Consider the following 25,959-nt stretch of genomic DNA (forward strand, 5'->3'; position numbering starts at 1 on the left):
TTTTATTAAATCAAATTGTTCAACTGGTCAAAAATTTGAACAAACTGTTCAGCCAAAATGTGAAAGTGCAAGGTGATAAAATAAATCATACTTACAATCCTATAAGTCTGTAACTCCACTGTATTGATGTAATTCCTAAATCAGTCTATCAATCTGTATAGTTATATTACAGCCATTACCATACTAAAGGTGAACTGTTTTATTTTGAATTGCTATAAAAATGTCAAAACTAAGCTTTTATAGAGTTTTTCTTTCGAAAAGTATTCTATATTTATAAGTATCACACATTATGTGTATGCAAGTTTCTTATGTTGGGAAATTTCTGTCTGTTTTGTGTTGTCTGCTCTTGATCTCATTTCATGAGATAAAACAATATTACTGCAGTAAACCTAGGACTATGGATAAAGAGACTTTAAACTCAGGTCTTGTTTTTTTTTTTACCTTCCAAAATTTCCCTGTGGCTTGTTTTTTGCATGTTTACATGTATAGTTATGTTCTACTAAACAAAGCTACAGACGAAGGCATAGTTTTAGTTGGGTAATTTCCATATCAATTTATAAACTTAATATCAAGTTGTTATTCTTATGTCCAAAGAAGAAGAATTTTAATTTTTCAGGCATATTCTTTGAAAACATGTAATGTAAATTCAGAAATTTTTGCTTGCATTTATTATTGCGATTTTCTCATTCCAATGTGATTTAAATTTTTGCAATATTTAGAAAATTCATTTAATTCATGTAAAAAAAATCAAAATGAGAGTTTAATTTATTGCGCAATAATAAAAACATCTCAATAATTTCTGAATTTACAGTATTTCAGTTCTAAAAAACTACACCTTTTTTTTCAAACCGTCTAACCGTTTTGTTCAAGGTTATGGTTGTCTTCCTTATATTATTTAACATCTAACCCCTTATTTTATTGATTTTGTATTTACATTGTGTCATAGATCAAATTTATTAATTCAGTGTATGTTCACTTGTTTTTGTTAATGATATTTCTTTTGATTGCCTTTAAGCCCTTTCTATGGATATTTTACAGTGTGTTTTTCTATGTTGTAATGTTACACTATTGTTTCAGGAAAGGGTAAAGGTTGGTACCTTTATAAACGTTCAAACCTGCTGGATTTGTTTGCACCTGTCCTTGGTTAGGAATCTGATGTTCGGTGGTAGTTGTTTGTGGATGTGGTTCATAAGTGTTTTTTGGTTTTTTATATTTATTCGACCATTGGTATACCTGTTTGAATGGTTTCATACTAGTTACGTTTGGGGCCCTTCATATCTGGCTGTTTGTTGTGCGCTCTGTGTTGAAGACCGTACTTTGACCTATACTTGTTTACTTTTACAAATTGTGACTTGGATGGAGAGTTTTCTCATTGGCTCTCATACCACATCTTCTTATATCTATTGTCATTTATTTATGTCAGAAAGAAATTTTGGAATGATTTTTTTGCATTTGGTATCAAGTTTTTAACATAAATATTTCAGACACTATTTTTTGTTAAATGGGGGTTAAATTTGCATTGAAAAAAAGGCATTTCCTTCTGGGGCGTAGAAGGGTCCTTTTGTAGTGCACGCCAACCAGGGCGGGTTGGGGGGGATTGCCCCCCCCCCATGATTTTTTTTTGGCTAGACGCAAAATGGTGCGTTCTGAGGGCCTAAAATTGGTTTGAATAGCAAATAAATAAGACTGTATTTAATAATTTTTTATTGAGAAACATCAAAAATCTGCCCTTCCTTTTTTAGCTGCAACAAAAACGTTCATGGCCTTGTCTAAATTGACCTGAAATTCACGATGGATGTGCATTAAACCCAAAGCTGACAATCTGTCATTTCTCATTGTGGAACGGATGTACGTTTTCAAACCTTTCAGTACGCTAAACGGCCTTTCAGTTGTAGCACTAGCAACGGACATTGTTAGAACACACAGTATTAATTGTATCAATAGACGGATACAATGCGGGATTAACGATATCAAGCGTTTGACACAGTGTTGTCGGCACTTTATCACTAGGTAGGATTCGACAGCGAGCTCGCCAGCATTCAACCTCTTTCTTGAAGTCTTGAATGCGTTGACGCCTTATTTCGACAGGAAGGTGTCAAAACAGAACAATATGAAGTAGCCTTTCAAAATATCACAATAATTTAAAGAGGGAATTCAGATTACCGTTATCGTAAATTACGCATAAAAGAGGGGCGAAAGATACCAAAGGGACAGTCAAACTTGTATAAAGGTTACTGTAATTCATTAAATTGTTTAGGGTGGGATCCAAAGTTGCGAGATAAAAATGGAACAAAAGTCAATTGGTTATGTTTTGCCAAAATTATGTACGAAATTTACAACCCTTATATCCAAACAAAGACGTAGGTTTACTGCAGCCCTGTTAGTTCCACGAAGCGCATTATATATTTTTTTTTATTGAAATAGAGTTAATATACCTTGTCGGAAATTTGAAGGTGTGGACATCTTTCCATTTGTCGGTCAAAAGTTGTAATTTTACATCTTTTCCTAAGGATGTCGAATCTTTCAACAAAGAAATATCTGGATAAGATGGTCCCAGATTTTTTTGTACTGGCTTTGACATTGACACTGATGTGGCGCTAAAGCTAAGTTCTGACATCGTCAATTTTTGACGTTTCAGAGTCTATATTGTCCTGATTTGTTGCTGGTTGTGTTTCTGCATGACTATCACTGTTGGTACTGTTAGTCGGCGTTTTAGTGAAAAAATCGTCTAAAGTTTGCCATTTAGGCTTGTCACGCTTTGAACTGCTCATGTTTATGTTGCTTTTTATGCTTTTTACGTTGAGTACCGGAAAATTCACGCAAATAAATTAAAAACGATTTCGGTCAGAGTTGATTTTACATATGGAAATATTATTGTGACGTTATTAAAATAGTTATACTGTATCGTTTTCTAATTTGCTTGGTTAAGTTAAATTTTATATTTCTTACTCGTTTGTATTTTTATTTTCCGGCGTAAATTATTTTTTTAGACCCCCCGATGTGCACGCCATGGCGTGACAGCGTATATGGAGCTACGCCCCAGTCCTTTATTAAAAAAATATCAAAATATACTCACCCCTTTCACTGATTATTTTAACCTTAATTATGGATTAATTACAGATGATTGTTGCACATATTTTATAAGTAAAATAGATCCCACTTTGATTTTTTTATTCATACTGTAGGTTTTCGTTTGTCTTTTTTAATACATTTAATTTATTAATAATCATCCTTGAGGCATAATTTACAGGTCTTTTCATGCTATATAAATGAACAATAATTCTCCACTTGCTGTACGTAGTATATTACAATTTATCTACAAATACATAATTGTATCTTTATATATTGTTCTATCCAAAGAATAGCTTTGAAATATTCGTTCTATAGGTGGACATAAAATCATTATTATCATATTCATCAAAGCTTGTGTTTGCTTATGGATAGTATTTTTGAATGCTGCCGTTCATACATCATAACTTTGTGACTATTATTGTGTATCAATGTTGGCATCAAGAAAAAATAAATTTATCATTCTTCAACATTTATTACTCTCAATTAAATTATCACTTAACAAAATCTTTATTGCAATAATCTTCTAGTTGCACTAATAAAATGAAATGTTATAAAAGGCATTCAATCAAAGGCAATAAAATTGACTGTAAAAAGCAAGAAAATGCTTTTTTGCAAACATTTCATATAACTGCCTAAACCTTTGTATATTCACCTGAATATCAAGTTATAATTTTAAAAACAAATAACTTGATGTTTCATTGCATAAAAAAAAGACCCAACTAACGCATATCTTTTTCAAAGTTGAAAAAATTACTTCACTTTTGGCTAAAGTTCATATTGTACTTGAGTCAGCCTTGAAACTTAAAAATAAGTTCAATGTACAATATATATATCTATAACTATTACAGGTGAGAAAAATATATAAAAATCTATTGTACAGCATCAGCTGCACCTCAAATGAAGCATTTTACAAAGATAATTGAAAGAGCCAACAATTAAGAAATGCCTGACAGCTGCCCATCTCCTGGTGAGGATTTTTTTCGCTGTGTTGCAGACCTTTTGGTGGCCTTGACCTGTTTTCTGCCCTTTGGTCAGATTGTTGTCTCTTTGATACATTCCCAATTTCCATTCTCAATTTTATTCAGAACTCTGATAGTTATTTCCCTTTGTATCAAGTTTATTAGACACATATACATCAATATCTGTATCTTTTTAACATATATAATTGTAGGACATTCATGGCAGGTAAGGATAAAGCAGGAATCCTAACAACATCAATAAATATATTAATTATAAAAGTAAATGCAAATAAATCATCTTTTAAAATATCACATATGAGTATAAAAAATATATATGCTTACACTAAATTAATCTTTCATTCTTTGGATTTGTGAAAGACAAAAACAGCTGGAAACTGGTTTTATTTTTGATGTTTATTCCTAAAACAAATTTTAGTAAACTAAATGATATAAGGAAGGGAAATGTTCAAATAAGCAAATATTAAAGCTTTAACAAGGGACAATCAAAAATAGAAATATCAAAGTATGTTAAGATAATAACCTCCTTTATTTTAGTAGCAAATAGTTTCATAAGAAACATAGCAACAATTGAGGCTTTCAAGCAAATTGGCGTGTAACATGGAGATCTGATATATATTCAACATCTAACCTTTCAAATTAAGAAAAAATCCAAAGAAAAACAAATTAATTTGGTGTGGACTAACTTACAAATTTGACTAGCATAACTGGGCAATATTATAATAAATAAATTATACTTCATTCTCATATTTGTACCAACAGCTAAAAAATTCTGAGTAAAAGCATTATCAGGATTTCAATTAAAATACCACTAGTAATCACATTACAGTATCATGATTTTCTGCCTAAAATGTTTGCTATCCTTTTTCTAGTGTCTGCTATAGATCCGCCTTTCATTTTTCCTTGAGGCTTAGCAGCATCACCGACATATGAAACCGAACTATGAGAACTGCTGACCGTTGCTGAGCTCATTGTTGATATCTCTCTTGATTGTACTGGCGGTGTTTTCAGTGGGTTTAAACTTTTCGATGATGATGTGTAGGTCCCTTGTCTATTTAAATTTTTATTATTTTGTTTATTAAGATCATCATTAGAAGTTCTCCTTGCACTGTTTATATCACTAACAGAAGTGTTTCTAGCACTATTCATGTTTTCTGTAGTTGCTGTATTGTTGTTCACTGTACTAACAGATTTCAGCGACATGTTACTATCTGCAGTAGACTGTCTTGGAATACTGCCTCCACTGTACCCACCTATACAACACAATGCATAATTTTCAATATAGATCAATATAAAACACTCTGAATGAACAAAAAAATATCCTTATCTGTCCAAGTTGAGTAAGATAATTATCTGCCAAAGCTAATCCAGTGAATACTGGATGTTGTCTCTTCAAATACCTATAACAACTAATCTTACAAAACATCTATATACTGTAAATTCAGAAATTATTTTAGCGTTCTTTACTATTGCAAAACATGGGATTATGTAATATAAGTATTGTAATAATAAGAATTCTTATTTTGATTTCTAATACTCATATCTCTATGCAGCTTTACATAAATTAGGCTGTTAGTTTTTCTTTTTTGAATTGTTTTACATTTCAGACCCTTTTATAGTGACTATGCGATATGGGATTTGTTCATTGTTGAAGGCTGAATAGTGACCTATAATTGTTAATTTCTGTGTCATTTGGTCTCTTGTGGAGAGTTGTCTCATTGGCAGTCAAGAAGGAAAATTTCTATGAGTAAACTTCTTCCTTAGTAATCACAATTTAAATTTTAATCAATCTTTCCCTGGTAAAATGTCAATGATTACATTGTTAAAACAAAAAGATTTATATATTTTTTCAAGATATGCATAATTAACATTTACTTTAAATCTTTAAACATGAATATTCAATATTAATTTAACTTCAGTCTGATAACTTGGTTCAATAAAACAGGGAAAATGTTTATTATTTGCTGGACCCTGCAAGTGTCAAATTTTAAAGAGCTACCTGCTGGTTTCTTTAGTTTCAGAAGTTCTGTCCTTGCAGTACTCAGTGCTTCTGTCAACTCAAACCTTTCCTCCACTTCCCTTTGTACAGTTTCTTGTAAAAACTTCACCTGTAAAAACAAAACTCTATTTGCAATTGATTTTGTCAAAGCTATTCATATTATTTTCTTGGTAAAAATCCAGGGTAGTTTAAGAAAGTTATTAAAATTTTAAAAACTTTAACCACAGAGTGAATGTAATGTTTCCTGGCAGAAAAACTAAGTCTATTTATAAGTAAAATACAGAAAAAATGGAATTTTATTTTTACAAAATTTACTTCTGGATACTATCTTATGAACATAAACAAGTTTCTGTCCAAGTTTGGCAAAAATCCAGGATAGTTCAAGAAAGTTATTAAAATTTCAAAAACTTTAACCACAGAATGAATATTTGTGGACGACGCCGACGAAATGTAGGATCGCTATGTCTCGCTTTTTCGACTAAAGTCGTAGGCTCGACAAAAACCGGACATGCAATTCCACCAAATGTAATTATAAAGTTTAACTAGTATATTTGAATAATATTTTTTTTATATCAATACTCTAATATATTCATGCATTTCTACATTTTAATATTTCTTAATCCACAGTGCATGTATTTTTCTCAACAATTACTGACCATGTACTAAAAGAGAAAGAAATATTATCATGATACCAAAGCACACTTGTATCTTTGACATAAAAAACAAAAAAGTTTTAGGTTAGAACTGTATTCGTGGTAAACAAATTTCACATTTTATTCATACATGTAGCTATCTGTACAATCAACAATCTGATATTTTCCACATACCTCATTTTTTGTTGTTTTTAATAAATCAGACTTTTGAGTAAGTTCCTCTCTAGCCTCCTCTAACTCCTCATGAGTTTCTTTGAGCTGTATTTTCAGGTCAGCCATCTTTTCATCGCTCCCATGATCTAACCGAGCTGTAATTTAAATTAAATAATATTTTAATCAATATGTATTTGAAAAAAAAGCAAAAATTAGACACATAATTTTTTCTTCTTCCATAACTGTTTCTATGGTGTATTTGTTAATATCTGTGTTGAGCATCAATAAGTAATGAAAAAATATATAAAATACATAATATCGAAATTTTTATAATTACAATATGTTATTGTCATCAATACTTATACTTTTTTTTCAAATACATATTTCAATGCTAAAAATGTAGCAGAAAATTCATCATACCTTGACAATGAATTGTCATTCAGCAGTCATGACAATTTATAAAAAGACTTGATGCATCCTTTATGGATTTTTCATAATGGAAGGCTGACCTTAATTATAATTACCTCATATAAAAGATTATTTCAGCTAAGCTTTATTGTCAAAATAAAATCATTGGCAGATTAGGAAGGCGGGATCAGGGGTTAGAAACCTCCCCCTTTTTTTTTACATTCAATGCATTTCAATGGGGACATACATGTATAGTTGGAAGAACCACCACCTGGGTTATGAACCCCCCTTATAAAAATGGCTGGATGCACCCCTGAAAATGCAGCAATAATAAGTACTTAAGAATGTAGTTTTACCTAATCTATCCTCTAAATCTCTAATAATTGATTTTAAACTTTCAATTTCTCTTCTCAAAGATTCTTCTGTCTCCTTAGCTCTAGTTTTATTATCAGCTAAGAGTTTCTGCAGATCCCTGATTTCAGCTTTGTACCTATTTTCCACATCATTTAGCTGTGATTTTAACTTAAAATAAAATGTGAATAGTGAAAGCATGCAGAAATTTGTGAATATATATCAAGTGAAAAAGAAATATACCAACTGGTTAGTTCTGCTCTATTTTTACAAGAAAACAAATCCCATGGTGAAAAGAATCATTGAAAGATGTTCATAAAGGTATAATGATATGTAACAACGTATTAGATTTTAGCGAGAGAAATTTGTGTATTACTGAAAAATTATTACACCAGGGTTTTTTATGGTAATATTCTTTACAAAGCACAAAAATGTCATTTTTCACCTCAAAAGCTTACAAAACCTTTAAACAGACTTATGAAGAAGGATATAGTAATGATACTGTTGTCAGGTTATTAAAGATTGCATATTTTGGTTTTAATATTGATTCACTTATAGCCTATAGGGTCTTTGCATCGGAACTAAACACATTTATTTTAAAAAAAAACAGTTGTTGGCATGACACAGGTTATGTTCTTCTCATATATTTTATGAAAGTATGATACTAAACCGTTAATGGGAGGGATTTTGCCTGATATTCATATGATGAAGACATAATCTTTCAATCAGTTTAATTGAGGTCTGGAGCTGGCATGTCAGTTAATTGCTAGTAGTCTGTTGTTATTTATGGATTATTGTCATTTTATTTATTCTCTAGATCTTTTGTAACATCTTCTGACATCAGACTCGGACTTCTCTTGAACTGAATTTTAATGTGCGTATTGTTATGCCTTTACTTTTCTACATTGGCTAGAGGTATAGGGGGAGGATTGAGATCTCATAAACATGTTTAACCCCGCCGTAATTTTGCGACTGTCCCAAGTCTTTGTTAGTCTTGTATGATTTTTAATTTTAGTTTCTTGTGTATAATTCGGAGTTTAGTATGATGTCCATTATCACTGTACTAGTATACATATTATTTAAGGGGCCAGCTGAAGGACGCCTACAGGTGTGGGAGTTTCTCGCTACATTGAAGACCCATTGATGGCCTTCGCCTGTTGTCTGCTCTATGGTCGGGTTGTTGTCTCTTTGACACATTCCCCATTTCCTTTCTCAATTTTATAATGATATGAAATGATAAAACAGTAAAAATGGTCTAAATCAGTCTACTGCAAACCATCCTATTTTGTATAATAAAAAAGTAAAAACTCAGAAATATGGGCCAAATTGTCTTACTGCAATTCTTTTTTTATAAACCTGATATAACTATGCATAAAAATTGTGAAAAACTTACATGCAGCATAAATTGATCAATAAAAAAAATTATATACATGTAGACAAACAGTTCACATGCAAATTATTACACCTTATGACATACAAATCTGTTTACTTACATGTATCTAATCTGTTGAAATCTTTATTGCTACTTTTCAACAATTGAATAGTTAATCATTTAGTATACATAAAGAAATTCTTACCATTGATTCCTGGTTTTTAGTAGAACCTTGATATTTTTCTAATAATTCTTGATATTTCTGTTTCTCTATCTGCATTTCCTGTAAGATAGAAATTTATTTTTTCAACTAAAATGATTACATTTAAATTTATTTTTGATAAAAAAAATATAAAACAAGAATCTGTCCAAAGTACACGGATGCCCCACTTTAACTATCAATTTCCATGTTCAATGGATCGTGAAATTGGGAAAAAAATCTAATTTGGCATTAAAATTAGAAATATCATACCATAGGCAACATTTGTACTAAGTTTCAAGTTGAATGGGCTTCAACTTCATCAAAAACTACCTTGACCAAAAACTTTAACCTGAAACTTGCACTTTCATTTTCTATGTTCAGTGGACCGTGAAATTGGGGTAAAATGTCTAATTTGGCATTAAAATTAGAAAGATCATACCATAGGCAACATGTGTACTAAGTTTTAAGTTCATTAGACTTCAGCTACATCAAAAACTACCTTGACCAAAAACTTTAACCTAAAGCAGGACAGACGGACAAACAGAAGGACGAACAGATCAAACATTATGCCCATAAATATAGCATAAAAATCTGATTTGCTATCACTCTGACAACCTCTTGTTGATGTTGTATGTATTGGAAGTGTCTTAATTTAACTTTAAAAGTTTTGAAGTATGTATGTTGAATAAATCCATTGAAAATACTATTTCCCTTCATTATCTAATATTTTTGGAGCAAACCACTTCCGTGATGTTGTGTAAGTGTGCTTGCATATTTAAGTAGAGAAGGCTATAGGTTTGAAACCTGGCTTTTTCAATTCCAAGGCTTTAAACTTAATAGTTCTCTGCCATAAGATTATTTTTTATCCTCCACCTACGATACCACCTACGATAGTAGAGGGGCATTATGTTTTCTGGTCTGTGTGTCTGTCCGCTCGTTCGTCTGTTTGTTTGTTCGTCTGTCTGTCCCGCTTCAGGTTAAAGTTTTAGGTTAAAGTTTTTGGTCGAGGTAGTTTTTGATGAAGTTGAAATCCAATCAACTTGAAACTTAGTAAACATGTACCTTATGATATGATCTTTCTAATTTTGATCCCCAAATTAAAGTTGTTACCCCATTTTCACGGACCACTAAACATAGAAAATGATAGTGCAGATGGGGCATCCGTGTACTAGGGACACGTTCTTGTTTATCATTTATTTGTGTCCTGACAATTTTTCAATATTACAAAGACCATAACTCCTCAGCAATAAAAGGGACAATCATTGAAATTGAAATTGACCTCCATTTTGTCATCAGTAACAACATATTAAATTGAAAAGCTTTGGTTGAACCGTCCATGAGTAAAAACACTGACACAACTAGAAACACCATATTTCAATCTTTCATGAACCATAACTCCTGAATGGTGAAGTAAAAATCGTCAATATTAAACTAGACCTCCATGTTGTCATCAGTAACATCATATTAAAATTTGTAAAGCTTTGGTTGAACAGTTCATGAGTAAAAACATGGACACTGTTTGACTGACTCCCACTTGCCATATATCCCTAAATCAATAACCTATTTTTCCTTCAGAAATCTGGATAATATTTTTTGAAGACTCTAAAAAATTGGGCATTTAAAACTGCATTCCACTTCTACAATATCATGTTTGAAGATCAGTTATATGAACAGTTCTTACCATGACAAAATTTTCTACTAGTCTGTCTTCCAAACTTTTCAAAGCTGTCTGGTGTTTCTCTCTCTCTTTCCGCAAAGCTTCCTCTAACTGAAATGTAAAATGAAAAAAATAAATAGTAATTTCTTAACTTATTTGAATCTAACTTTTTTAAATTTTTACATATGCTTAATAAATTAAATGCATAACTAAATAAAAATTATGGAAATTAAGGTACTTGAAAAAGTTTGCAGATGGAATTCTTATTCTGTGATTTTCCACAAGTTTCACATATGTTTACTAGTGCAGGGTTCTCACTAGGAATTTTTCATGGTGAGTCCTGGGACTCATCACTTATAGAAATGGTGAGTCCCAAAAGATTTTGATGAGTCCAGGATGCAATGTATTTTTTTTGTGTCATAAAATAATGAAATTTGACGAAATACAACTTAAACCATGCGTGTCGGGTTGGTAGATTTTATTAAATCAATAAAAAATATGACCTCTTAATAGTTATTGTTCAAAATATACATGTAACAGACTTCTTTCTGGGTCTATATCAATTATCCTTGATGTAGGGCCACATTGAAAAAAAATTTGGTTTGCCAAAGCCAGAGTTCCGTTAAAAAGATCAGGGCGATAGGTAGGGTTTTAGTTTTTTTTGTTTTTTTTTTTATATGAATGGACTATTTAATAATAAACCCAGTTAAAGAATTTGTCTTGTCATTTTTAGTTACCAAAATTTATTAAAATTAAAAAAAAATTAAAAATTTACAAATTTTAAACCCCTTCCCCTCAACCCTCTTTTCCCAATTAAATTAGTGTAGATTGAATTTATACACCAAGTTTTACAACTTTCATGGCACAACCATATCATCTGTTTATTTTGAATGTCTATAAATATCCAGACAGAGTTATGAGTTGTCTGTTACTTAGGTGTTTCCCCAAGTATTTTTCCCGCCTAAAATGATCATGTGACATATTTGTAAACAAAACAAACCATGTGGTCAAGCAATTCATTTATTTTCTGGATTATTCTGCTTTTCATAATTTAGTTTGGATTAATATTCACTTCATTTAAGGTACAGTCATGCATTTGTATTTAAAAAAAATAGTTTGCAAAGAATTTTTACTTTTCAATTTGAGAAATGTCTCATGATCGCCGTTCATTGGCTTGTTCAACCATGCAGACAATGTAAATTATGTAAATTATAAATCTATTAGCTGTCAAAAATATTGATCTACGCATCACATCGATGTTTTGACGTCGACTTCCGGTTTAGTTTCTTGTCAAAACAATGTCATATCATTAATCTTCTAGGCAAAACGATGTTTCTGGGACTCAGGGGATACAATCAGGACGCGTCCCAGGGACTCACGGGTTTCAAAAATGACGCGTCCAGCTCGATTTCCATGCGTCTAGGACGCGTATACGCGTCTTAACGAGAACCCTGCTAGTGTATAGCATCATGGTAGACACAGAATTTGTTATACTATCTTGTTTATAAAAATAATAGCATCATATCCATAACATATTCTATTAGAAAATCTTTTAAGAAATCATCACATTCAAGCAATATAGCATCACACTACCATGATGTTAAAAGTCCCTGAAAAGAAAACCTTCTCATTTTCCAAAGATTAAAAGTTAGACTTGGTTCTAGGACAACATAAACTTAGTGTATTCTGATAGAGTAGCATATATATTGATAAGAAGCAAACATGACTAAAACATTTTGAAGAATCAAAAACAAATTGTGAAATCCATCTCAAGTCTATTTAAGGAGGCACAAGCTTAGATTTAGGTCTTGTGTCAACAGTTATTTTGATTGGTATTATTGTTATATATTTTTCTAAAAAGATGCTCCTTTCTGTTTGAATATAATGAGTGATCAGTCACCAGTGGAGCACAGTTAAACACTTCCATTACATAAATGAATTCAAAATATACAACATACCTTTTCTGGCCATTTATCTGCCTCAAATAGTTTATTTTGGAAGCTTTGTCTAAGTTGTTCTATTCTGTTTTGATGGGAGGTTATCATCACTTCTCTGTTCAGATAGAAACAATGTATTTAACTTCTTACCATGGTATAATGAAAACACAGGTTGGTTACTCTTGAAAGTTATTTCATTAATAACAATTTTTGATATGATCAATCTTGTTTTGCCGAAGCTTAACTATCCTGAGTAAAAATATCCAAACAACATATACAGAAAAAAAAATGTATGGAGACTTAAAAAGTTGTTAAGAGTAGCAAGCACATTATAGGAACTGGTATAATGAAGAGTCAGCTTGATTTTGAAGTGTTGTTTTACTTTTTTATGTACTTTTAGCAATTAAAAAAATCAAGAACAGAAACAGAATTTTGCCTTTTTTAATACATGTATAAATCCTGCATTCATTTCTGAATTTTCACAGATTTACATCAAATATAGAGTAGGGGCCATCTCAAAATGACGGTTTGATGGATTTCAGAGGGGCATAAGGCACTTTTCTTTTATTCCACTATGAATATAAAATAAACTGTATTTCTTTTTTTCCCTGAAGATGGAAGTTCTCCTCATCCATGAATCTCTAAACCCATGCTAAATATTTTACCTTTCAGATTTTAATTGTTCTATCTCTGCCTTTGCTTGGTTTAATACATCTTTAAGTTCCCTACTTTCCGCTAAAAATAGCATAACATACATGATTACATATTTGAATACAGTTGTAATGATAAGAGACAAAAAGGTAAAAAAACAAATATTTATACACACAAGGAATCTGTTCTAGATTGGTGTCTCTTCAATTAAAAAAATAATTGAAAGAGTAAAATCACTTGGACTTAAATATTTAAATTTATTATTAATTGTAAATTGTCAGCTGCTTATCACAAAATACAACCTATCAAATGAAGTTTAAAGCTTAACAAACAGTAGATAGGATCACTTTGTGTCAAAGTAATCGAGTTAAACCACTGAAGAGTATTATGGTATTATTGTCAGATCAGATCACAATAAATCAAAATAAGCAATTTGGACATCCCAAAGTCATGATACTGGAATTACCAATGATAATCTGTTAAAGATTTGGATGAAAATTAACATAAAAATAAGAAGATTTGGTATGATAGCAAATCAGAAAACTCTCCACCAGAGACCAGATTTTTTTTTATAAGAAATGATATTGCAAAATTATTTGCAAAATATGTATACTTGTATTCTGAAATTATTGTTGATATCAAATTTCAGCTGTTATAAAATTCCTTTACAATAAGACTCAAGACAATTTATGTCTATACAGTCGATTCCACTTAATTGCATACCGCTTAATAGCATAATTCGGTTAATTGCATAGTTTTCTCCTGCACAAAACCATTTCCCATTCATCTAATGTTAAATTGTCCGGTTATATGCATAGCTCTACAAGTGGCCTTTCGGTTTATTGCATAGAAAATTATTGCCGTCTAGATATGCTTAGTTAAAACTGACGAGATTTTTGACCGGAAACGGTCATTTGGTAAGTATATTTTTCTTGAATGCATCCTTATTTTCGTTATTATTTCATATTTACTTTTGTGTTATTGAAATAAAGTTTTAAAACAGTTTCTTTCGTGTTTATATTATGGAATTTGATTTAAAAATAAACCTCGATGTCTACACAGGTAAAGTTCCCCATGTTCTATTTTAAGCCTCGAGGTCATAAAAATGTCAAACAGATAATTGTTGTAAAAACACTGACCATTCTACTTCAAAGGGTGTTAATAATTGATTGGATTTAAACAATTGTCCATAGATTACATTTGGGGTTAATTTTTAAAACAAAAACTCCTGCTAATTATCGATCATAACCAATGTGAACTCTATTGGGCTTGGGGTGATCTGTATTAATGTTAATATTATAGGGCATTTAAATATGGTTAAAGAATTTTATACATCAATCATTTGTTTTTAATATTTTATGAAAAGAGCATTTACTTTTAATTATTATATTTTCTCACTTTCAACACTTGTGTCCAGCAATTAACCCGTACAGGGCCCCACCATTACTGCTTTGCACATACGAAACTAACAAGTTGTTACTTCAGTGCCCAACTGCATATCAACAGCAATTCATTACACATCTATTGTTAAAATAATTATAAACTGTGAAAAATTGTTTAAAAGTTTATTTTAATCAAAGCCTAACAATGTACATTGTACATATGGGTCATAGAAACAAATCTATTTTTAGAACAGATTATTTTCGTATCCCAGGTAAAGGAAAGTCTGAATGCAAATAAACTAAAACTAAATGTGTTTATAATCTTTATTTAAAGAAACAAAATAAAATAACACATATGACACAAGAGTAGACATAAAATTTTTATTAGAATAAATCAACATTCAGTATATATTGTATGTGGATTACAGACGTTCATCTTTCTTCAGGGATTTCTTTTACTGATCTGTTCTATCGATGTTATTTGACTCTGTCATTTGCCATTTCGGATATAAGCATACTCCGCTTTATTGCATAATTTTGTCTGACAAATAGGCTATGCAAATAACCGGAATCTACTGTATTAGTGAACTTGTGGTGTTGGGCTGCTGACTCTATAAATTATCATAATCCATTTAATTGACATGTAGTCATATTTGTACCCATACTTACTGACAGTAAAAGTAGCCTTTCTGTGAATCTCTTCTTCTTTTCTCTGTTGTTCATGAAGTCGGTTTTCTAAGTTTTTATAATCTTTCAAATTTGTGGCAAGTTCTGCTTGTTTCTTTCCTAATTCACTTTGTAATCTATAATTTAAAAGTGTTAGCTACATGTACATGACTACAATTTTAAACTGAGTATGTGATTATTGAATTCAAATAAATTGAAAAAAAATATAACAGCAATTTCTTCATGTATTTGAAAAACAGTATATTTTATTTTATTTCATTGTCAAATGTTAATTGCTTTTTAAATCGATTTTGTAAACTTTTTCTTACAATTTTAAGACAGATTTAATGCTGCAGAAATTTTGGGAATCATTATTAAATATATAAATAATATCACCATTATACTATACATTTTTCCGGTAAGACCCCTTTTTGGCCCCAAAATATAACAGTTTTACAAAATTGTTCAAATGTAAACTTTTAGTTATTTATTGGACAGTTGAATGCTTCTGCTACATAAATATGGGCTGTTTTTGACCATACAATGCACATATATCGGGTTGTAGCACCATTAAGTCATGCTAAATTACTGAAATTTTCAAAATTCTAGCATTTTAGGTAAATTTTAGACGGTTTCCGTCTAAAACGAAAGTGGCCGCATTCGTGTTCATCCTTAATATTGAAATGTAAGTTGTATTTTATGATAATGCATAACATATATAAAGGTTGTGGATGAACACGGATGCGGCCACTTTCAATTTTGACAAAAACCATCTGTAAAGTGACAATTTTCAGCATATTTGGTAGATTTTTCATATTTGAGCTTGAATCGGATCGTTTTTAATGACTAAATCAGTTAAAATCTTTCACATTAACTAATTGAATCAAGTGAAATAGACACTTAAGTGTTTAAAAAGTGGTCAAAATCTTTCGTCAGATGAAACTGAAATTTGAGGCCAAAATGAGTCCTTACCGGACCTACTCCTTTATCTAAGAATTTTACTCTATCAGCTATCATTAATATATGGTAATAAAATTGAGAATGAAAATGTGGAATATGTCAAAGAGACAACAACGCGACTAAAGAGCAGATAACAGTGGTAGGCCACCAATGGGTCTTCAACACAGTGAGAATACTAACTTTTGTATTGTCATTTCAGAGTTTTGTTCCTTACGTCTGATCTGGGCTGTCTGATCCTCCATGTCCTGATTTTTATTCCTGAAAAGAAAATGATAATAAAAATTGCAATCAAGTAAAAAACTATTCAATGAATTTATTCTTTAAACGAGATGTTTTTCTTTTAAATACAGTGATTTTGTCAGAAAAGATAATGCAATGAATCCCATTTTGATTTTGATACTCCAAATCTAAAGTAAAGAAATTTTCAACATACTTTTTATCTCAACCTTCTCAATTTTTGAACTTGTCATAAGTTTTCATAAAAATTCTAATAATAAAATATTGTCAATAAATACATAAAAAGAAAGCTGCTGGTAGGATCATTCAATGGATATCATAATTACAAGATTTGTCTGTTAAAACATGCTGTATGCACTTTGCTCAATGTTGAAGGCTGTACAGTGACCTATAGCTGTTAATTCCTGTGTCACTTGGTCTCTGGTGGAGAGTTGTCTCATTAGCAATCATACCAAATCTTCTTTATTATATGTAAAAAAGCTAAATCCACATGTCTGAGAGTTCTGGTTTGTATCTTTTCCTGTCTGTTATGAGTTGAATATTTACCTTAATTGATCTTTGAACTGTTGAGATTCCATTGTTAAACTTCTACATTTAGATACTGCTTCGTCTAATTGATGTTGTAAATCTGTTGAACAAAAACATTTTTATATATTAACCCTTAAATACTAAATAATGTGTATAAAAACCAAATGGTTGAACTGCCTGAATTGGCATTTCATAAGTTGAAAGAATTTGATTGGATGACAGAATATAGAATAGTTTTTACATGCTATGAAGACACAGAGACTGACTAGAAAAATAGCTTGAATACATTATATAGTTAAGAATTAATTTTGTTCAATTTGTTTACCAATTTTTGGGTTTATGGGATCCACCTGCATTTTTTTCACATCAATTTACCTATCTATATACAATTGAACTAACTGCTGATTAGTCCTCTCTCCCAATCAAAATCCAGAATTGATGAAGAGTGTTTTGGTGTATTAAGATACCAAACCCCTTGCAAGTAGGAGATTTGATTTTGAATTTTGGTGTTTAAACGCCACTTTTAGCACTGAATTAGGCTATTTTGATAGGAAAACTGAAAATCCTAGTCAATTAAGATTAGAGTCCAGTGCACCGGCAGGAGCAGGGTTCAAACTCACAACCTCAGTGTTGACTGGCTAGTGATTACAGTAGTAACTACTTTGACCATTCGGCCACCGAGGCCCCCTACAAGTAGGAAATATCTCTTACATGGAGATACTGATAAATTCTGTAAAGGTGTGTATCTCATTGTATTACCTCTAGTCTTTGTTTCTATATTTGATAACTGTTGCTGTAGTTTGTTGTTTTCATCCACTAAGATTGAAAGTTGCTGTAAATCTTGTTCTTGACCTTTAACCTTTTCCTTCATTGCTACACTTGTCAACAGCGCCTCACCCTTTTCAGTTTCCAATGAACTAATCTTTTCCTGTAGTTTTATCTTTTCTAAATAGGAAAAAAATGTACAATTAGATTGAGTTGTCTCCCATTGAATGTTCTGTTTGGGTAAAGAAAATTCAGAAAAGGAATAAGAGAACAACTGGTACTGGTATTATATTTATGAAGCAACATTCAGGCAATAACCTTGCAGGCGAAATGAAGATTTCAGGTAAACAAACTAGAGGCTCTAATTAGCCTGTGTCGCTCACCTTGGTCTATGTGAATGTTAAACAATGGACACAGATGGATTCATGACAAAATTGTGTTTTGATGATGGTGATGTGTTTGTAGATCTTACCTTACTAAACATTCTTGCTGCTTACAATTATCTCTATCTATAACAGTACTTTCTGTGGAAAATGTTATTGAAAATCTTCAAATTTTAAGAAAATTGTTAAAAATTGACTATGAAGGGCAATAACTCCTTAGGGGTCAATTGACTATTTTGGTCATAGTGACTTATTTTTAGTTCTTATTTAGCTGTACATTATTGCTGTTTACAGTTTATCTCTATCTATAATAATATTCAAGATAATAACAAGAAAACAGCAAAATTTCCTCAAAATTACCAATTCAGGGGCAGCAACCTAACAACCGATTATCCGATTCATCTGAAAATTCCAGGGCAGATAGATTGTGACCTGATGAACAATTTTACTCCGTCAGATTTGCTTTGGTTTTTGAGTTATAAGCCAAAAACTGCATTTTAACCATATGTTCTATTTTTAGCCATGGCGGCCATCTTGGTTGGTTGGCCGGGTCACCGGACACATTTTTTGAACTAGATACCCCAATGATGATTATGGCCAAGTTTGGTTAAATTTGGCCCAGTAGTTTCAGAGGAGAAGACTTTTCTAAAAGATTACTAAGATTTACGAAAAATGGTTAAAAATTGACTATAAAGGGCAATAACTCCTAAAGGGGTCAACTGACCATTTCGGTCATGTTGACTTATTTGTAAATCTTACTTTGCTGAACATTATTGCTGTTTACAGTTTATCTCTATCTATAATAATATTCAAGATAATAACCAAAAACAGCAAAATATCCTTAAAATTACCAATTCAGGGGCAGCAACCCAACAACGGGTTGTCCGATTCATCTGAAATTTCAGGGCATAGAGATCTTGACCTGATAAACAATTTTACCCCATGTCAGATTTGCTCTAAATGCTTTGGTTTTTGAGTTATAAGCCAAAAACTGCATTTTACCCCTATGTTCTATTTTTAGCCATGGCGGCCATCTTGGTTGGTTGGCAGGGTCACGCCACACATTTTTTAAACTAGATACCCCAATGATGATTGTGGCCAAGTTTGGTTTAATTTGGCCCAGCAGTTTCAGAGGAGAAGATTTTTGTAAAAGTTAACAACGACGACGGACGCCGGACGCAAAGTGATGGGAAAAGCTCACTTGGCCCTTTGGGCCAGGTGAGCTAAAAAGACAACTGACATGGAAAATCTAGATTTTAAAACGATCAAGGCCTAATTCTGTCGATGACTGCACGAAATAAATACAACTGCGACTTTGATCATCATCAGATTTAACATTATAACTAGAGGCTCTAAAGAGCCTGTGTCGCTCACCTTGGTCTATGTGAATATTAAACAATGGACACAGATGGATTCATGACAAAATTGTGTTTTGGTGATGGTGATGTGTTTGTAGATCTTACTTTACTAAACATTCTTGCTGCTTACAATTATCTCTATCTATAACAGTACTTTCTGTGGAAAATGTTATTGAAAATCTTCAAATTTTAAGAAAATCGTTAAAAATTGACTATGAAGGGCAATAACTCCTTAGGGGGTCAATTGACTATTTTGGTCATAGTGACTTATTTTCAGTTCTTACTTTGCTGTACATTATTGCTGTTTACAGTTTATCTCTATCTATAATAATATTCAAGATAACAAAAAAACAGCAAAATTTCCTCAAAATTACCAATTCAGGGGCAGCAACCTAACAACCGATTATCTGATTCATCTGAAAATTCCAGGGCAGATAGATCGTGACCTGATCAACAATTTTACTTCCTGTCAGATTTGCTCTTAATGCTTTGGTTTTTGAGTTATAAGCCAAAAAATGCATTTTACCCCCATGTTCTATTTTTAGCCATGGCGGCCATCTTGGTTTGTTGGCCGAGTTACCGGACACATTTTTTTAACTAGATACCCCACTGATGATTATGGCTAAGTTTGGTTAAATTTGGCCCAGTAGTTTCAGAGGAGAAGATTTTTCTAAAAGATTACTAAGATTTACGAAAAATGGTTAAAAATTGACTATAAAGGGCAATAACTCCTAAAGTGGTCAACTGACCATTTTGGTCATGATGACTTATTTGTAAATCTTACTTTGCTGAACATTATTGCTGTTTACAGTTTATCTCTATCTATAATAATATTCAAGATAATAACCAAAAACAGCAAAATTTCCTTAAAATTACCATTTCAGGGGCAGCAACCCAACAACGGAATGTCTGATTCATCTGAAAATTTCAGGGCAGATAGATCTTGACCTGATGAACAATTTTACCCCCGTCAGATTTGCTCTAAATGCTTTGGTTTTTGAGTTATAAGCCAAAAACTGCATTTTACCCCTATGTTCTATTTTTAGCCATGGCGGCCATCTTGGTTGGTTGGCCAGGTCACCGGACACATTTTTTAAACTAGATACCCCAATGATGATTATGGCCAAGTTTGGTTAAATTTGGCCCAGTAGTTTCAGAGGAGAAGATTTTTCTAAAAGATTACTAAGATTTACGAAAAATGGTTAAAAATTGACTATAAAGGGCAATAACTCCTAAAGTGGTCAACTGACCAGTTTGGTCATGTTACTTATTTGTAGATCTTACTTTGCTGAACATTATTGCTGTTTACAGTTTATCTCTATCTATAATAATATTCAAGATAATAACCAAAAACAGCAAAATTTCCTTAAAATTACCATTTCAGGGGCAGCAACCCAAAACGAAATGTCCGATTCATCTGAAAATTTCAGGGCAGATAGATCTTGACCTGATGAACAATTTTACCCCATGTCAGATTTGCTCTAAATGCTTTGGTTTTTGAGTTATAAGCCAAAAACTGCATTTTACCCCTATGTTCTATTTTTAGCCATGGCGGCCATCTTGGTTGGTTGACCGGGTCACCGGACACATTTTTTAAACTAGATACCCCAATGATGATTGTGGCCAAGTTTGGTTAAATTTGGCCCAGTAGTTTCAGAGGAGAAGATTTTTGTAAAAGTTAACGACGCCAGACGACGACGGACGACAGACGACGGACGCCAAGTGCTGAGAAAAGCTCACTTGGCCCTTTGGGCCAGGTGAGCTAAAAATGTAGAAAGCTAGACAATTTAGAGTGAATTTATATCCATAGCATTTTTGACCAATAGAGCCTCCAACAGCATATAAAAAAATTACCAAAGATACTAGACTTATAATTTAGACCCACAGACCCTGGTTTTGTCTACAGCAAGTTTCAGCTTAAATAAAAACAGAACAAGGCCAAATCAGTAAAAAGGTTAAAGAGCATTGAAAGTTCAAAAAGTTCAATGTAATTCCATGTCAATACCATTTTGGAGGAAATAGTCACCAGCAGTGCATTTACAAAGTGGTAAAAAAAAATGTATGTCAGATTATATTGATTCATGATATTATAGATAATAATAATAATAAAATATCAATGTACCATTATCCCTTTGTTGACAAATTTGTTTCAAATCAGAAAACATTAACATCATTTCTTCTTTTATCTTTTTATTTCTTTCTTCTACAAACTGATGGACATTTGTCACTTTTGTCTTCTGTTCTTGTATCTTCTTTCTTATCAGTGGCAGCTGCTTGTCAAATATTACATTTCTTGATCTGAAATACATGCATCATGAATATTAAACATTAAACTACAATAACCTGATCATTCATAAACATGTAAATTTCAATTTAACACTTGAGACGTACAGTCATTGTGACAGTATCATATTATATGAAAGAGTATGTTTTAAAAAAAATTATACCAATAAATTTTATTCCCTGATAAATAGAAATAAACTAGGTGGGTTTTTTTTTACAAAAGAAAGACTGTAAGTGCAGACAATTAAAGATTACAAAAGTTTAAGTCTCTCCTGGAAGTCTTGCTTCCTTAATCACTGAAAACCGATCGCCGAAATATACCCAATTATGCTGAAAGTGGTGTTGCAATCAATCAATCATCAAATCTTTTGTACGAACTTGTCAGAATCAGGACTTGTATTTTCCTTTTTTACTTTCAGCTGATACACATATAGTAAACTCTTCTCCTAGCATTCTTTGCATTTGTTGTTTCTGTTCTTATGGTAGCCTAAGTTGGCGTTCTATGTATTTGTTGTTTGAACTTGTTTCAAAGTCTTACTTGAGTTTCTGTTGTAAATCATCTTTGACTTTTGTTGTGTTCTCTAGATTCTTCACTAATTCATGGTTATGGTTCTGTAACTTAATTGTCATATTTGATTCATTCTCTAAACTCTCTTGTAATGTTGTTACCCTACAAAAAAAGTACAAAGTAGATATTTAGGCTGTAGTTAATTTCTATATCAACATGAACTGTAGCAGATTTTTTTTTTGGCATGTGTAAAAAATGTTTGCTACAATTGAAAAAGAATATGAAATTAAATTTAAACAAATACAAAAATTAAAAAATTAAAATTCAGTGCCTTAGAAAACAATTTAAATAACAGTTTCAATCTTTTCAAAAAGTATGTAACTTGGTTTTTTTCTGAGCCTTCTAAAAAAGTGTCTTCAAGGACTCAAAAAGGAGTTTCAATTTCTTAATGGTGATATCTTTCTCTAATTTAAAACATGTTTATCTACATTTACATCACTATCAAGTTGAAATTTAATTTGTCAATTAAAATCAAACAAAATATAATCTCAAAAGGCATGTGCATCAAATTACCAGCAATATCAATTGCAGAAAAAAATGAAAAAAATTATTAAAACTTACATTAAACTTTTATCACTAATAATATTTTGTAGATCTGCAATCTCAGACTTTAATTGAGTAACTTGTTCTTTTAGTTGAATTTCCCTGACTTCACATCCCCTCAAATGTTCCAGTTCCTTTTCTGTAGCTTTCAGTTTCTCTTCTAACTTTTTAATCTCATTGTGTATGAGGTAACTAACACCACAGTATTTGCACACTGTCTCGTCCCGCTCCATTTTATTGATCTCTTCGGGAAGAGGGTACTGTGGGTTATAGTGTTCAAACATCTCCTGGTTGTTGATTTCTTTCTCTGACATATTTACATCTGTTTTCATTCCGTTTCTGTTAAATATAATACATATCATATGTCTTATTATTTTTTTATATTATGTTTGTTTTATAATAAACCCCAATCTAATCAGTTTGAAGGTCTAGTATCCTCTTAGACTAATGATTTTTTTTTTAATTATACTTTGAAATCAACATATCTATTATTTTGTTTTTCAATTTGTATACCCTAATCAAAAATAAATCTTTATATTGTTCTTGTATGAGCCTCCTTAAGGGCCATAGCGCCAAATGTGGAGCAGGATCTGCTTACCACTCCCAAGCACCTGATATCACTGCTAGTTTTGTTTTAGGGTTTTTTGTTGTTCTTCATGCTTTTTTTCAATCCCTGTGTTATTAATAAGGCTAACAGTCTTGTCTATACCTACAACTAGGTCCCTGTCATGAAAAATGTGTTTCTATTTCAAATCTTTAGTCAGCAAGGTTTCAGTGTGAGAACATTAATTACTCGCCTGATGGTTTATTAATTTGGTCAGGATTAGATAAAAGTCAAGCACAAATCTGCTGATGTGTGATGCTTATAAATCACTACATAATTCATCAATGTATCTTATGATTATGATAAAGTGTCGTATCATCTATGCTACCTTTCCAGAGTACCAGAGAGTTAGTAAAAGTATCAGTTTGTAAAAATTGGGATGACATGCCAGTTAAGACTTGACAATGATAAAACTTTACATAGTTGATGAGATAATTGGTTATTTTATCATTTCATTGAGTAATATTACTGTACCATAGTTTTCATGATACAAGGGGTTGTCCAGTCATGCAAGACAGGTGCCTTGTTCCACGTGTTCTGCTTTTTTAATTTTATGTGCATTGTGATTTTCAAATGTTTATTTTGCATACTCCGTATTTTTCAAATTAATTTCAAACACTAGGCAGGGATCATCTAGAGAGAAAAAAATGATTGAATTTAGTTTTTTGATAAAGCAGAAAGACCTATTATGTTGTTCCTTTATTTGCAGTTTAAACGTTCAGAAGATTTTAATATACTTTTTGAAAAGCCGTAAACCATTTATATCATAAATGTGCATACTTAACCCTAAATATCAAAGTAAATCAGAATTTATATATGCATGACTGACATGTATGAGAACAGTGACTCAATCACAAAAGGTTCACATCAAAGTCTTTATTTTTCATGCAACGTTCATGACAGAAATTATTTCACGTTCAACATGAAATTGTGTCTTATTTCACGTTTTTTTCTGTGCATGCAGTTCAGTTCAGTTTCTTGTATATTCCTCCATTAATTTTGGAGCACTACCCAAAGACAAGCACCCCCTCCCTTTAGTTTAAACATATTTATTTATAGTGGATTGGGAAACAAGTTTTGCAACTTATATTAATCCCTTTCCACTTTGCGGGTGCGAGTGCTGCCTTGTAGCGGCATTAGCCTGCTCTTTTTCGAAATCTACAAGGGTATCTTTAACGTGCAAGAGATATGGCTCTCTCTTAACATGGGTCAGCCATTTATCGTCCCCGTCCGACGGACTATCATCTTTTCCTCAAAACCATACTCGCAAATGGTGTCAAGGGAGAGCCGAAAATTCAGTCCCTGAAATTTTCATCCCAGACAGGAATCGAACCAGGAACCTTTGTGTTAGTAGCTGATGTGCTAATCACTACCAACCCTCCCTTTACCACCCTCATACATGCATGTATGCCATATAGTAACTGAATCTGAAAACGCACAAGTATTGAGTACTCATTACTGAGTTTAACTACTATATCTAAGAAGAAGATGTCTGCCATCAGTATTGAACTATGATACTTTCGAGGTAGGGATTCCAGAGTCTGTACAAACTCAAACAGTCAAATGTGTTAATTTTATGCAGATTTATAATCATTTTAAATTCGCAACAATTTAGAGTTTATTGTTTGGTTGACCTACTCTGGTGTAACTTGGTGAACAGGGACTTGTTTTATATTGTATCAACAAGTTATTTGTATATTTCAATAGGAAATGTGGTTTTAGCATCTACATTTTATGCATTTTCTTGTTTTGACTCCATTTTGAAACCAATGAAAACATTTACATCCGGGGAACTTGGCCACTGTAAAAAAAAGTCGATTTCGGAATTAGAATGAAATAATCCGGAAAAATCAATTATTCAAAAACTTAAGGTATAAGAATAAGATGACAATGGAATTATAGAGAATGATAATCACATTAACATACACCAAAAGTGAAAAAAACACAAAAGAAACTTTAACCAGCAACAGGCGCATTGGGAATAAACCCCTTTTTTCTAAATAGTTTATTGTTCAGTAACTGGGCCCGGCTATACGAGGCCAGAGACATGTATATTATATGTGTATATATGTCTCAGACGAGGCCTATGTATGGGACATAATTGATATTGACAGATAATTGTACTATACCGGTAACTATTAAATGAAAAAATCATAGGACAACGCAAACTGTCTAAAACTTAATGGCTTTCATAACAGTAGAATCTGTAATCTAACATCGCTGCGACGTACGGTATAAATATATATCTAT

General features: G+C 31.8%; 1 protein-coding gene across 2 annotated transcripts; it reads right to left on the reverse strand.

Annotated features, from left to right (window-relative positions):
* Nucleotides 1-3,524: 3,524 nt before the first annotated feature.
* On the reverse strand, nucleotides 3,525-25,506 carry LOC143057721 (uncharacterized). 2 transcript variants are annotated; one of them, XM_076231090.1, is made up of 16 exons: nucleotides 25,439-25,506; nucleotides 23,124-23,444; nucleotides 22,533-22,664; nucleotides 21,834-22,009; nucleotides 17,965-18,150; nucleotides 17,224-17,305; nucleotides 16,621-16,698; nucleotides 15,484-15,617; nucleotides 13,447-13,516; nucleotides 12,803-12,896; nucleotides 10,869-10,955; nucleotides 9,191-9,268; nucleotides 7,619-7,784; nucleotides 6,876-7,009; nucleotides 6,049-6,157; nucleotides 3,525-5,302 (listed from the first exon to the last, which is right to left on the reverse strand). In XM_076231090.1, the coding sequence occupies exons 1-16, from the start codon at nucleotides 25,486-25,488 to the stop codon at nucleotides 4,881-4,883; spliced, it is 2,319 nt and encodes a 772-aa protein (XP_076087205.1). In that variant the 5' UTR covers nucleotides 25,489-25,506; the 3' UTR covers nucleotides 3,525-4,880. The 2 variants fall into 2 exon arrangements, with proteins under 2 accessions (XP_076087205.1, XP_076087206.1); XM_076231091.1 differs by having other exon boundaries at nucleotides 25,348-25,500.
* Between the last annotated feature and the right edge of the window lie 453 nt (nucleotides 25,507-25,959).

The sequence above is a fragment of the Mytilus galloprovincialis genome, chromosome 13 (genome assembly GCF_965363235.1).
Source record: "Mytilus galloprovincialis chromosome 13, xbMytGall1.hap1.1, whole genome shotgun sequence".
NCBI lineage: Eukaryota > Metazoa > Mollusca > Bivalvia > Mytilida > Mytilidae > Mytilus > Mytilus galloprovincialis.

Excerpts from the sequence above, each read along its gene's own strand:
- LOC143057721 (XM_076231090.1), bottom strand. The coding sequence starts at position 25,488 with ATGTTTTCATTGGTTTCAAAATGGAGTCAAAACAAGAAAATGCATAAA. Across the intron at positions 10,956-12,802 it reads CAGATAAATGGCCAGAAAAG|TTAGAGGAAGCTTTGCGGAA; the intron begins GTATGTTGTATA and ends TTTACATTTCAG. Across the intron at positions 9,269-10,868 it reads TAGTAGAAAATTTTGTCATG|GAAATGCAGATAGAGAAACA; the intron begins GTAAGAACTGTT and ends TCTATCTTACAG.